This window comes from Bidens hawaiensis, unplaced genomic scaffold (genome assembly GCF_021521415.1).
Source record: "Bidens hawaiensis isolate Kalapana, Puna unplaced genomic scaffold, B.hawaiensis_p1.1 tig00004414_1, whole genome shotgun sequence".
NCBI lineage: Eukaryota > Viridiplantae > Streptophyta > Magnoliopsida > Asterales > Asteraceae > Bidens > Bidens hawaiensis.
The window spans coordinates 996,974-1,012,603 of NW_027491266.1; the positions used below are offsets into that span (position 1 = coordinate 996,974).

At 34.8% G+C, this 15,630-nt stretch overlaps 2 protein-coding genes across 2 annotated transcripts; both read right to left on the reverse strand.

The window, feature by feature from the left end:
• Nucleotides 1-10,531: 10,531 nt before the first annotated feature.
• On the reverse strand, nucleotides 10,532-11,861 carry LOC143626558 (uncharacterized). The gene is made up of 2 exons (XM_077096615.1): nucleotides 11,137-11,861; nucleotides 10,532-11,055 (listed from the first exon to the last, which is right to left on the reverse strand). Exons 1-2 carry the CDS (start codon nucleotides 11,400-11,402, stop codon nucleotides 10,710-10,712), a joined length of 612 nt encoding a protein of 203 aa, XP_076952730.1. The 5' UTR covers nucleotides 11,403-11,861; the 3' UTR covers nucleotides 10,532-10,709.
• A 1,546-nt stretch (nucleotides 11,862-13,407) lies between these two features.
• On the reverse strand, nucleotides 13,408-14,187 carry LOC143626559 (E3 ubiquitin-protein ligase RFI2-like). Its single transcript, XM_077096616.1, has 3 exons — nucleotides 13,963-14,187; nucleotides 13,621-13,790; nucleotides 13,408-13,471 (listed from the first exon to the last, which is right to left on the reverse strand). Exons 1-3 carry the CDS (start codon nucleotides 14,078-14,080, stop codon nucleotides 13,418-13,420), a joined length of 342 nt encoding a protein of 113 aa, XP_076952731.1. The 5' UTR covers nucleotides 14,081-14,187; the 3' UTR covers nucleotides 13,408-13,417.
• Between the last annotated feature and the right edge of the window lie 1,443 nt (nucleotides 14,188-15,630).

Here is a 15,630-nt window from a genome sequence, read left to right on the forward strand (position 1 = left end):
ATAAAATTTTTATGATACAAGTAACATGATCATGAAGAACAAATTATGAACATTCAACATTAAATCAAAACAAAACTATAAAATGCATGGAATCATAAAACTTACTTGTTAGTGCTTTCAATCTTAAGAAAATAGTGGATTGAGGTGTGAAAATAATGGAGGATTTGTCATCCTTTTATAGTGAAGATATGAAGTAGTTATGTCTTATGAGATTTATGAAAATTAATCATATTTAATATAATTAAAAACAAAAATTAAAATGGTTTAAAAGGTTTTCAAAGTGTTTTAACTCTTTTAGTAAATTTTATTTAATTAAAACATTAATTGCTTTATTTTTATTAGTTAATAAAAAAATAACATATGAAAAAGATGGTAATAATAATAATCCAAGATTTATTCTAATGATTTGCATGGGAAAAGTTCATGAATAAATAATCTTTAAATGAGTATGCAATACTACAAAGATGGTAAAAAATATATTTGCATAAAAATGACCACATTAAATACATATAACGAAAATTGAGATTAATTAATAATATTATTAAAGTATATGAATTTAAATAGAAACAAAACCGAAAATTTAAAATGGGTCGGGTTTCGGGTTTGAAAAGTAACGAATGTTACACCACAACATGACATACCCCCGTTATCAAGCAACACCCCGAACCCTTCACCATAGGTGAGTATGCAAAATTTCATATGTAGGGCTTACATGTAGCGTGTCCCTTGTGGTCCGTTTCTTAATGGTAATGAGACGCGAGCAAGGACCCCACATGGCTAACAGCGTGGATGATCAAGTTTGTAGTGAATTTTGTACTTTCGTACTCTTGTGATCATGTTTATAGACTTATAAGGGTTTGCACTTTTTGGCTTTATTTAAATATTCACAATCCCATTTGGAGTTGTGAATACCCAGATGAATAGTCGGCATACAGACCCATGGTCTCCGGACCCGAAGCATCCCATCAATACAAGATTTAAGGTTATAAAACCATACGCCGATGAGGTGTAAAACAATAAACTAGCAGTTTTAAGTTTATATCACAGGCTACACGGCATACTCTAACGTTAAACCTACCCAAGCATCATATGATAAGGTATTCAATTTTTTAAACTTTTCAAACTTTATAATATTTTCACTTTTCATACCAAGAATTGAGGCTTGAGTATGGCTAACCTTTCATTACTTATTTTCTACGGACAAAACGCTTTACCCACAAGAGATTTCCGTCCCATTTTATCAAATTGCCCTTTCATTTTCAAGGCTGAGCCTACCGACACATCCCGAGTTAAGTGCGCTTTATTTTATTTATCTCATATTATTAGTAGTTTGAAAAACCAATTTCCGATAAATATCATCATCTCCCACTTTTACGTAAAAAAAACTAAACTCGAGGGACATTTTTTTTAAACTTTTTTATTTTTTTTTTATTTTTTAATTTTTTCGATTTTTTTTTATTTTTTATTATTTTAGAACATAAATACGAAAACGAAAACAAAACTAAAATTAGTTAAAGGACATGTATCCCATCCCCACACTTAAATTTTTGCGTTGTCCTCAATGCAAGGATAAGGACGACTTAAAATAAAAATAAAATTAAAAATAAAGTCGGACTACAAAAAACTAAAAACTAAAAATTAAAAACAAAAGCTAAAATAAAAAGTTAACAAGCTAGATAATGGAAAAGACTTAGTTGATAATATGTGAATGAAACATGATGCCAAAGTCTTCTTCCATGAATGCCCTCCAACTACGAATGTGCTCAGCAAAACAGTAACTCTTTCTCTCTCACACGAACGCAAGAGGAAAAACAAAACAAACATATCTAAAAATGTATCTTATCCAACTGATAGATATTAAGCATTCAAAGTATTTTCACCAACCGACAAAAATATAAAATAATCAGAATAATTAGCAGCAAATAATAAATATAAAGTATATGGCTCAGCTGCTCCATCCCCACACTTGTCTTTTTCATTAAATTCTTCCTTGGGATCGTCTCTCTAGTTCACTCAATCTTTCTTTTACCTAGCAAAACTCAAAAATACAAAAAACAAAGAAAAACTACAAAAAACTACGTTAGTGACTCGATAAAATATACAAACTCTGCGAAACCTCCCCACACTTGAACTTAATCAGGAGGTTTCTCCTTGATCTGGACCATATCTAACCCGTTTAGTTCCACCCGGAATTTATCAAACAGTAATATATCAATGGTGGAACCGCAAAATATTAAATTAGACTTAAAAATCAATAACTGGTCAGACCACCTATATTTAAACTTACCTGGAAAGAGCTGAATGCGTTGTAAGTATCGAGAAGACTGGTCGTGTTTGACATTTAATGGCTTCTTCACTCCCGTAGACCATCTCCTAAAATATATGCATGTTCGGTTTTCAGGTAATTTTTTCATCCTCGACCTTCTCTCGTGGTTTTAATTGCCGATAAGCATTCAAAACACATTCCACGGGCCGGCAATAATGTTCTTCCTCTAACACCACATCCTCATCTACACTGTCCTCTACAAGTAGGGCCTCGAAAAACGCAACATCCGCATTAACGTCCAATGTACCCCCCCTCGTCATACTCTGACAATCCATCCAACTCCAGATCAAGGAATTCATCTTCCTCACTCAATTCATTCACAACCTTAACCATATCCTCAACACCAAACATTAGCTCGAATGACTCCCAATTCTATCTCTTCCTCAAACACAGGTCACAATCATCATCGGAGTCACTACAAAACTCAGTACAATTAGCAACATATACCTGTGAAACCTGAGGTGGGATTTCATCAGCCACTCGTGTCTCCGTATCCGGGATGAGCTCCTCTTCTTCATATACATATTCCATGATTGGCTCTTTCCCTTCTTCTGGAAACGTCGGGGACAACTCGCCTAACCGATTCATGTATCCCAAATAGTTTCCTTCCGCATCATACTTATAACCAGGTGTCGGTTGCTCCTCCAGCTGCACACTCTCCTCTTCGTTTATCTCATCATCAGAGTCACTCCAAAAATCAATAATAGCATGTGAAACCGGAGGTGGGACTTCAACATCCATTTTTGTCTCCGTTACTTGAGCGATCTCCTCATCTGACTGCTCAACATATTCCAACGATCTCAACCTCTCCATTTCATCTTCTTCATCTAGTCTCCTAGAAATTTCTTCTACTTGACGTTGAAGATCTGTAATAATATCCTGGTGATTTTTGAAGATGGTATCATGCTCAACTAACATCTTTTGGGTATCTGTAGCCATGTATTGGACCAACATCTTTTCTATCCTACCCATAGCAGCTACATCCTCATCAGAAAGGCATTTAGAAAATTGATCATAACACCGCTCCAGGTTTTGCTAAGGTTGCTGATACGAATTATCAAAATAATACGGAAAATGTCCCTGTGAAAAATTTTGTACCGGCTGCACAGAAGGGTTAGTACGATTATATGGACATGCACGAGTCATATGACAACCAGCGCATCTATAACAAATAAAGCGAGAACCCTTGTATGAACAATCAAAGTGTAAATGAGGATCACCACATGTATCACAATTAATGTTACTATTATATGGACATTTAATGGTAAAGTGAGGTTCACTACAAATTTCACACATAATTACAGGAATCTAAACAAGCAAAAGACACGAACAATTAGACACCTACTACTCACAATAAAAAAAATAAACACGTAAAAAGCTAATTAACTAAAACCCTAAAAACTCAAAAGCAAAAACACAATAGCACGTATATAGCAAGTAAGTCCAATCAAAACTAATAACGCAATCGCCAAGAGTCCCTGGCAACGGCGCCAAAAACTTGATGTGCTAAAAGTAGTCAAATAATTATTAACTAAAAATAAGCTAATCTAGACACTAAGTAATATTCTAGACTCTTAAACTTAACTTAAACTACTAACCGACAAGTGTACCGGTCGACTCTAGTACAGCTAAGTAAGTCCGGATATCGAACCCGTGAGACTCTATAAATTACGTATACTAGCTAATTAGATTCAACTACAAGACGTGACTATTTAATAATAATGTTTGAAGGGGGGTTTTAAACTAATTATTAATTAACTAAACCTAACCCTAATTAAATAAAATATAATAAACTATTAAAACACTTAGATTAACTCAGATGATGTAAATAACTACCTAGACTAGAATCCATAAAGTTACGGTTATTAATTTAAATTGAAAAATGCAAGTTATGGAACCGGGATCATAAGATAGACCCTTGACAGAAAACCCGAATATGACCCTTGAACTTCAAGAAGACGCCTATGGATTTCTAACAAGTTTTAAGACTCACCAGTTTTATATTAAACTTCCTTACGGTTATTTAATTGCTTATGTCTAAGTATCTTTTATGACGAAAACCTACCTTACAGTGCGGAATTCAAAAGATAGCAAAGCAAACCCAATTAATTTAATAGACTAAGCTGACAATCAAACCTAGACAGACTCCTTACGAAGAAATAAATCTAGCAATCCCGACAAGCAAAGATCTATTAATAGCCTATCACTTTACAGCTTTTTAGACTAGCAGTTCACTTTTATTTGTTTAATTGATTTTATTGTTTCTATGATCTTAATCGATATCAATCATAAACTAGTCAAGAACACACAGTAAATGACCTAACAAAACCCTATCATATGGAACAATCAACAAGGGCAATGTGAAACAATAAATTCAAGTAAACGAAAATCCAAATAAAATCAAACCGAACTAAGGTTCATCACGACCTAGGCAGTCTATGGAATTTAGCCTAGCATATTAAAATCTAAATCAAACAAAACAAATAATAACGAAAACATGGTGAAAGAATAAGAAACGGGGAATCGAAGATGATAAAACCCGTAAACTCGAACGTGAACGTGTAACTCTTCACCGGATGTTCTCTCGCCTTCAAATTCACCAACAAACGCGAAAGATGCTCCAAGAACTCTCCAAAATCGGCCAAGGGTTTTCAGGTTATGTCAGGTTTAAGTTAAAGGTGTTTAAATAGCGAAAACAAGGGCCGACAATAACAAAAAACGAATTAAAAACCCATCAGTAGTGCCTAGGCGCCGCGCCAAGGGCTTTTAGCCTTCTGCCTAGGCGCGACGCGGCGTGGTCTGACCGGTTCTCTGTCCGGTTCCTTCCTGATGCGTTCCGGATCTCCGTTTCAGCTCATTTTAGCTCGTTTTTCGCCCTTTTTCATCACGATCAAACCCCGGAACCTACGAAACATAAAAACGTGAGTAGTATACAAATCTGGACTAAAACCGAACAAAAACTATTAAAATATTAATTAAAATATACAAGGGAAACATATATATTTAGCATTATATCAATGTCACAACACAACAAATACGTATCTTTCATTAATAAGTAAATTGCGGTTTTTGTCTCTGTGATTTATCCGAATCTGTGGGTTTAGTCCATAGTTTTGAATTTATGATTTTCGTCACTGTGGTTTCACTTTGCAAGTTTTGTCCCTCATGTGAAGGGTTGGGGAAAAAATAAACGGCAGTCCTAATTCACAAGCCCCCTCACGTGAAGGGTTGGAGTGCATTTGGAAAAAAAAGGACAAATTGTCCCTCACGTGAAAGGGATACTGATGGGTTTAACAACCAGACTTAACGGGATTAGTAAATTCGGGTTTAATTGCAAGTGAAATAAAACCACGGGGACAAAAATCACACATTTGAAACTATTGGATTAAAACCGCAGATTTGGACAATACATGAACGAAATCCGCAGTTCACTCTTCGTTAATTATTCAACCTGTACTTCGGAACAATTTGGCATTCACAAATCTTATGTAACACGACCATCTTCTTGTAGTTTATAACATGTTTGATTCATCTCTCTTCACAAAACTCATTATAATTATAAGACCACCCACTATGGGGCGTCTTTGATGGCTAAAATGGGTGCGCTTGGTGGTGGGGCGCGGAGCCAAGGGTCGTCGAAACGACCGGTGCCTTTGTGGTGTGAAGGTGGGCCCCCTCTCAACAGCTCTCTCCATCGCTCTCACACACATATACACACATATGCATATATATATATATATATATATATATATATATAAATGGGTGCCATTGGGGCATTAAACCATAGCGGGACATTATTGGTTGGGGCTTTGATGCCCCCGATACTTACATGGCGCTGACGTGGCACCGTAGAGGGGCTTCGATGCCCCTCATCATGGAGGATGGTCTAACTATAGATATATATCAAAGCTTGATGCTGTAAAGTTTTTTAAGACGTTTTTTTACCTTTTAAGTAAGTTATTTCATTCAATTTACATTGTATGCTTTTGCCATGATGGTTAAAGGTGTTATGCTCAAGTCTTTGATGAAACCTTTGCGTGTGATTGAGTCCCTCTTACAAAATATGTTTCATTTTTCAAGTTTTCTTCTCCGTGAGTTATCAGGTGGATTATGTGTGTTTTATGTTAGATTAATTAGTTTTTTTTTTTGTTTTACTTTTTTTTTGGGGGTTTTAAATATGTTTGTTTTAGTTTTAGTTTTAGTTTTAGTTTTTGCTTTTGGTTTAAATATGTTTTTTTGTTAAATATGTTACTTTGATGAAATCATTTTTTAGGTTTAATTTCGGGGTGTGACAAACCTAAATTAAGAAAGTATGTTAATTTGATGTATTTGAGTTGACGAATTTACTTTTTAGATTAGTTCTGGTGTCGTAACGTGATACTGACCGAATTTGTGTCAACTCACAACCTCAATGCGCGGGTTTTACCGACCGATTACAAGTCGTTTTAAATATATTTTTAATACAAGTTATATGAGTGTGAATAGTATAATGTGTGCCTCCTTTTTGGGTCTATTGTTATTACTGTTAAGAACCTAATTGATATCTACCAAATTTGTCTCGTCAACGCGACGGGTTGATAACTAATTTATTTAATTATATCAAAGCATACTCAAGTATTTTAAAACTTATTTTCTTACAACCATTTTAAGTCTTCATGAAAAGTATGGCTCTATTCTATTACTACATTTAGAATTCATTGTATCAACCTTTTCTCCAAAATACCTTTATTAACATTACACAACCCCAAACCAAACATTATCCATCTATTACTGCAATTAAAAAAAATTAAATATTAACTTTTTTTATAACCCCATATGCAAACATATGATTTCTCCTTTTCTTTGCTACGTGTTTATGTTTTACTTGAATTCACAATCATTCTTTGCCGGGGCTTGTATCAAAGGATTATTTTATTATACCAAATCGCATTATTAGACCAAGTGTAGTAATAATGCATCACCCCTGAGCATTATGCGTCATGCGGCGCCTAATCAGAGTTATGGTTTTTTGAAAAAAGAGGGTGTAGTCATAACTCTCCACCCAGAGACGGACCCACATAGGTCCGATCGGGGTCCCGAGACACCAATGTTTTTTAAAAATTACTTAGAGGCGGTATACTAAATTTTGTAAGGACCCCATAAAAATTAATACTTTGAACCCATACTATTAAGGTTGAATTGGTCTAGTGGAAAGTTTCATGCTTTTCCTTTGAGAGGTTGCAGGTTCAAGCCTCAACATACTCTATTTTTGTTGTTTTTTTAATATCCTAGTCTTAATTATTTAGTTAGGGTATTTGTATTTTTCGTTAGTTTCTCTCATATAACCATTATCACCATGCAACATCTATAATGTCAACATGGGTTTTGCATATTCTTTTATTATTTATCTTGTGTATGTATATTATAATTTATCATTTATTTGTGTTAGAGTTAGTTTTTCATATTTTGGTCATATATGTAAGACCATATATATAGCTTATGTTTATGTTTTTCGGGTATGAATAAAAATGAATTAAAAGTGCATGTTTTATCTAGTTTCTAATCTAGATTCTTTCTACTTACTCGTTTCCAATGACATCATATTTCCGTGTTTTTTTATGTTCCTCGCCTAGACCCGAACCGAATAACGACCGACTCGAAAATTTTGTAAACCGAAAAAATTGGAACCCCAATGACAAAATGTCCTAGGTCCGCCACTGTCTCCACCCTTAGACATTTTGCGCCACGTGACCCCTAGTCACTTTTACACGTGACATTTTGTATTAAATGTTCCTTCACCAACTTTCATCTTCTTCCTCTTTCCGGCAACCAAAAAACTTCAACTTTCACTACTTCGGCCGAACAAAAAGCTCCAATCAACTAACAGATGCAAAAGATCCGATGGAAACCCATGCAACAATACATGCAAAAGATCCAACTTTCCGGCGACCACAAATCTCACAACTCTAATCCAACAATACTTTTCGGCGACCGCAAAAACTATTTCTTCTTCATCATCATCATCATCTCCGACGACCACAAATCTCACTATTTCCACCTGCATCATCATCATCATCATCATCTCCGACGACCACAAATCTTACTATTTCATCATCATCATCTCCGGCGACAAAAGTTGAATCTTGAACCAGCCCAAAACCCATGTTCAACAAAGTGCTTGAAAGTGTGTGCCATATTAAGCATTTTGTAGAAAACGCTCCATCCAAAACGCCAACCCATAATGCCGGGTTGGGGGGGGGGGGGGGGTTGTGCCCCCGGCGTTTCGTCCAAAACGCTACCACAAAGCCACCACTACGTGGTCTTAGGTTATTTGAAAACATTATGTAGATCATATAAGCATGTTCATGGCCATGACATGTTTACCTACACTCCATTCCTCATGGCTCATGCTTCAGTTTTAATCACTCTCACTTGTTACACACATGATCTTCATAAGAAGAGTTAGATTTGGTTTCTTTAATGAGTTTATCATAGCACCATGATCAAGTTACCTATACACGAGTTCATGGTATAACCTAAGACAACATACATTATCTATTTATCTTACATGGTTTGGTTAACAACCAACCTTAGTACCTTACGGTTTTGGTAACAAGTGAGAGTGATTAAAACATTTAGGGTATGTTTGGTATGGGGTAATGGAATGACCGATGGAATGGAATGAACGAGAGAATGGAATGGACAAGGTAATGGAATGGATCATTACCATTCCATTGAGATGTTTGGTTACCATGTGAGAATGACATGAATTACTAGTTTTTATTTTTTGGTAAGCTAGAAAATATCATAATAAAATAAAATGGTAGTGATTGGCGGTGAGCGGCGATCAGTAATGGTGGTGGTGGGCGGCAGGAGCAATTGTTGGTGGTGGCAAGTGGTGGTGATAGTGAGCGGTGGTGGTGGTGGTAAGCGGCGGATGATGGCAGAGAGTGATGGTTGGTGGTGGCGGTGGTGGGCGACGATGGTAGGTGGTGGTGGGTGGTTGATGGTGGTAGTGGATGAGGGTGGGGGTGATGGCGGGGGAGGCGGGTGTTGGTGGCGGCGGAGGCGGGTAGTGGTGGCGGCGGGCGGCGGTGGTGGGTGGTGGTGGTGGTGAGAGGGCAATTGGTAGTAGTGGTGGGAGGTTGATGGAGGTGATATATTGTGAGATGGATGGAATGAAAAAAAACAAGGGGTGGATGGAATAAATTTGAGGTGTTTTGGAGGGAATGGAATGGAATGGAATGGACATGGTAATGGGTGATTCCATTTCATTGACCAACCAAACACATTTTTTTCATTCCATCATAATGGTCAATTCCATTCCGCCTCTCATTCATGCATACCAAACGCTAACTTAGGGCTGCTTGATAGCCTCTTAATAGCCATTAAGAGGCTACCAAACAGCCTTAGCCATCTTATAGGGCTTGTACGACCATCAATTACTTGGTGCAAGACTTGATTAGGTGCAATATATTTAGTAGGTTACGATGGTATATTAGCCAAGTTATTTATCATGTATGCAAGCCATAACCGATAACTCATAAACCCTCTATGGTTTGGTTATATAAGCTGGCCATCATACCCGGTTCAGGCTAACTCTAAGCTTAAGAATGGTTGGCTTAAATAAGGAACTAATAGGTAATGAAGAGTCTTAGTTGATCCACACCTCCTAGCCTCCACGCTTGTTAATTCACTTGATTGACGTCCAAGAGTGCAGCCCAGTTAGCGAGTTACCTTTGGCTTTAATATTTATAAGAGCTACTTTGTTTCGAGTTTTTAGAGGACTAACTAACAAGTAAGGCATTAGTCAAGTTGTTTGAACAGTCCAATGTTCTCTATTCTTGTATTGAAAATTTTAGTTTCTTTGTATGAATTATTTGAATTTTAAGTCGATAAGCATGAAGCATCATAATGGTACCCTTACACTTTTACATTTGACAATGCTACTGTTAACATCCTAACGACTTGCAAGCCTTCTCATGGGTTCTTTTTCTTTTTCTCTCTCAAATTGTCATCCTCTCCCACAACCGTTTGCGCCCACCAACCTACATCCACCACCCTCCTCACCACAACTACCAAATCCGTCGACTTTCCTTCCTCGTCCACCTAAACGCCTACCAATCCCTCAAAGTCTGGATTGCGTTCTAATCTAAGTATATCGATTGTTTCAATTTTACGATATGACTTTGAAAGCCAAAGTCTAAACGACCTACTAATTAACTAAAAATAAATTTAACATAAACAACTTCCTACTTGTATTTCAAGTCCAAAGTTGATCACATCAGTCACTTGGGCCACAAGATGGACACATTTCAAAAGTACCAACAACACTCCTATAAACACAATACACAAGTTTACTAGTTCCATGATTCGTAACAAAAACAAGTATCTTATCATATAATTATCCAAAATACTGACCATGCGACGGAACCCTCACTGAACCATATCGCGGTCTAGCAGGCCCACCCCCTGGCTGGTGGAACGGACCCCTCACATGCGGGTGCGGGTCACTTTCCCATACATGGTGGAAATTGTTCAACATGGATGTTTCTGCATCATGGAAGCTCCTAGCAGATGATGGGTAATAAACAACACCATGAGTTTGGTCAGAAGATGAACCCACATGCACTTGAGTGTTTGATCTATGTGCAACACGCGCATTCGGTTGGTGAAAATAGGGCTCAAGGGGTTGTGAATGGTCCCATGAGCGTGCACCGTTAATAGAGCTGTGACCTCTAGTAGTAGAACTGCAAATTATTATTGAAAACCTTCAGCCAAATACTATCAAAAAATAACCAAATAACGCAAATATTATCCAAATGGTTTACCTTTGGTCAGCAAGAAATGGATAGTCAACATGAGGAGCATAATTGAGATCAATGGTGGGGAAATTATACGAACTTGGTATTTCTGATTGGGTGTTGCTCCATCGGTTATTATCATATCTACCAACATAAGCAATATGCGGACACATGCGAGTTGCTGAATGCTGTTCTTCACTAAAAACGGCATGTTGCCCAACAATCTCATTGTCTGCAAATAATGCAAAAATTCTTGTTACAAAGTTCCAAGTGAAATAAGGTTTATAATGCATAAGACAGAATCAAAATGAAAGTCTTACAGCCAGTTGTCAGAAATTCAAGTTCGCTGCAAAAAGGAAAAAAAAAAGTTATCAGAGATAAAGTGGCATTCATAATTGCATACACTAAATTGGTTAGCAGCATTTTATCCATCTAGAAAATTTATAGGTACAATTGTGTTGGATATTCTAGAGCTATACACCTATATGCTATATAATTTTGTAACATATGTATTAGACATGAGATGATGGATATATATCGAGATCATATATCAGCAAATCAAGTGACATTTAAGGCTTCAGGTAGAGTTGAGAGAACTTGTGAATATGTTAACTTTTTGTTTGTAAATAATATCTATGTCATATTATGAAAGTTGTAGACAGTTACCACTTTCATGCATTAGTTACAACCTGAAAGAAAGTTACACATTGTCTTTCATTTCTTCCAAAAATATTGTTTTGATTTATAAGTATTCTGATGACTATTAGCAAATAAAAAACAAATTCAAAATCAAACAAGATTTGAACGAACGACACAAAGTGAATAATTTCTTTGATACTAGGTAGATGGCACGTACTATTAAGGTAGTAAAGATCATCTACCATCGACTACCTTACAATAATGGGCTTCTTGGTGAACGTGAACTATCTAAAATTTTCTGATGTTAGTGTTGTATTTGATGCTGATTCATTCTCATATAGCCACTTGGCACACAGTGTTCCACTGTTCTGAGAATCAACTGAATCAAATGAAACTTAACCTAGAATCTGTTAAAACAAGAACCATCAGCATTCTAAAAGCCATCCTTGAATATTTTGATCTCACCAATTCTGCTCCCATGTAGCATGATTCATTTTCTATAATATAACTTGAGCTTTATAGCATTGTGGAACATATTCAGCAGCAGTAGCAAAGTATTCTTGTGGAGTTGATGTTCAAGCAAGATTTTAAAGATCAAGATATACATGATTTAAGGCTGAAAATTGATCAATTTTCCTACTATCAACCTCATAATATGCAAATGAAGAGGGTTCTATTCTAAAGTAGCAAAATATTATATCCTTCAAATGAAAAATGATGTGGCATAGCCCTTGGAATAACAACTTTTGCAAAAGGTAAAGAACCATAGACTTCAACTCATTATGGTTGCCATTGAGGAGATCATGATATGCTGTATTAGTACTCACTTACAAGACACAACAATCAATCTCGTCCCAACAGATTTCATGTTTGTCATTATGCTTTGAACCATAATTTGTCATGAGACACCCTAAACTTTTAAATCCTTTGACGTGGAGATAGAATAATTTGTTTACTTAGTGGAGCAACGATAGAGGGGAAGAAACTACAATGAGAATTAAGGGAAAAACAGAGTTTTAACACGTTGTATGCTTTCTTAACATTTCCAACAAAAAGTCAAAATTAACTTTTTTGTGAATATGCTAAGTTTATTGCTAAGATCGTATATAAATATGAATTAAAAGAATTTGCATTTGTGAAAATTTAATGAAGGATTTTAGATTAAGTATTGTTCAAAGACTCAACTCCTAAAACTAACATAGTTTTACACATTCACAAAGAATATAATACGCAAAACATACGCATGTGCGTGTAAAACAAAATAAATGCATACCACAATTTATTATAAAAAAACGCAACGTAAATTCATATGCATATGTGCATGTAATATAAACCTAGTCTATGTACACAACAAATCCAAGCGCTAGAATATTGTATACACAAATGCGTGCACGTTCATGTAATAAGTCGTGTAAATACTAAATACAACAATGTTTAAAAATAAAATCCAAAAACATTGATATGCACAGTGCATGTAATTTTAGCATATTCTATTCACACAGTAGATCAAAAGATCTACAATACACACACAGTCAGAACCTTTATACAAATTATCAACTTGGAAGCAAATTCGCATGAAAATAGACACACATCCATGCAAGAAAGTAATATCCTACAATGTTCAGAGTTTGAAACAAAAGGGAAACAGAAGGTGAAAGTGAAACTATACTTACTCAAAAGCAGCTGCAACACGAGAAAATCCACCAAATGGGCACCACATCGACTACAAAAGACAATCACGATCACTACGTTAATTACACAAAAATAAATGTGCATCTTCTACATTCTTGTATATGCAGAGGTTTTGCATACCTAGCATGTACGTTTGAGTAAAAAGGCATTAGATGAATAAGATAGATATATTTAACATACTGATTCAGGATAACTCTGATCGTAAGCATCTTCATCATTGACCAATTCATCAATGTTTATGTCAGGATATGGTCTGCAACCGTCTGCATAAAGCCATTGACCTTTCTCAATTTTTCTACAATTTGGACACTGCATCACTCCCTTCACGTTAAACGCAGAACCAATGCAATCTATACCAAATACAACACAATTTAACTCTTGCAATCAATTGTAAACAAATGACTTTTATATGAACATTAATTAAAGATTATTGCAAGCAAGCAGGTATGAATATGATGATAATTCATACATGTACCACTAGGGTTTAATTAAGAAATCATGGAATTAAAGAAATTGACTGACCCAGATGGAATTGATGACCGCATTGAAGGTTGGCCCAAGAACGATCGCCACAATCCGTAACATCTTCCAGACAGATCGAACATGAAATTGGCAGACCACCATCTTCCAAACCACCCATAATAATAATAATAAATAATATTATATCAAATTCAACTTTGTTTTGGTTTCAACGAAGAATCAGATAAATATTATTAGTATTGTTCTGCAATTGCCCAAAACCTCGTCTTTGATCTTCAATTGATAATAATAATAATAATAATAATAATAATAATAATAATAATAAAATTTGTGATTGATGGAATAAAATTTGTTGGAGAAGAGAAAGAAGAGGTGGGTTTGGTTTGGTTTGGTTGGAATAGAAAGAAAAGAAATTGAAGATGTTGGTACTGTCTGTGACCTTTATTTGACTCTCCCCCCTGGTTGTTAATTTTGGTATCTCCCACCAACACATCTATATCTCGATATTATATTATTATTTTTGGAAATAGTCAAAAACACGGGTTAATACAACATAGTCTGGGTAAAATAAGGCAACAGTGCTCTCCAAATTTAAAAAGTGCGGTGACTTAACAAACAAGAATGTCGTCATTCCAAATATATATATATAGGGGAAAGTTATTTTAAAACCATGGTGAGTTTTAAGAATTTTAAGAACTCAATTTTGAACTACGCATTTAATTAAATGATTTGAAATATGTGGCTGAGATTAAATATAATTAAAAAATGAAGTAGGAGAGAGAATATGTATTTTTGATAATTACACAAGTTTAAACGTGAGTTACACATGTGTAAAAAGTTGATTCGGTGTGTAAAAAAATACCGTAATTTTTTGTACATCACTTACACTTACGTATTACACATGTGTAAAAAAAATTCGAAAAAAAATTGTTACGTTGAGTTCTTTCGAGTTCTTAAAACTCAAAGTGGTTCTCAAAAGAAATCAATCCTATAAATATATATATATATATATATATATATATATATATATATATATATATATATATATATATATATATATATAGTGTAACAATCCTAAGAGAACCCTTTGAAAATTGAGAACTTTGGGTAACCATTTTAAGCCACAAAAAAATATCTAAAAAACATTTAAAAAATTATAAAACAAAGAAAAAACAAAAATTATAAAAATGTAAAAAAATTAAAATTCTTATATTTCATTCCCGTTTTATAAAAAAAACTTCGTATTATACACATGTGTATAAGTTTATTTAATCTATAGTTACGCAATGTACACACATGTACATTATCATTTACTTTAACTTATACATATGTGTATGAAAACAAATAAACATGTATGTACATATATGTACATATTATACATATGTGTATAATTTAACTAAATCGATACGTTTTTTTTAATGAAACCGGGATGATAAATAAGAAATTCGGTTTTTTACTTTTTTTATATTTGCGTTTTTTTGTTTTATAATTTTTAATTTTTTTTTGGGTTTTTTGTGTTTTAAAATGGTTCTCAAAGTTCTCAATTTGAAAATAAATCTCACATGATCCTGATCATATATATATGTATATACACATACATACTAGCTTTTAGCCCCCCGTGTTACGCGAATTTATTTAAGTTTTGGTTTATAATTGGTATTTTATTTTGTAATGGTTTGTTTCATTTTTCAATAGAGATTTAGTTTAATT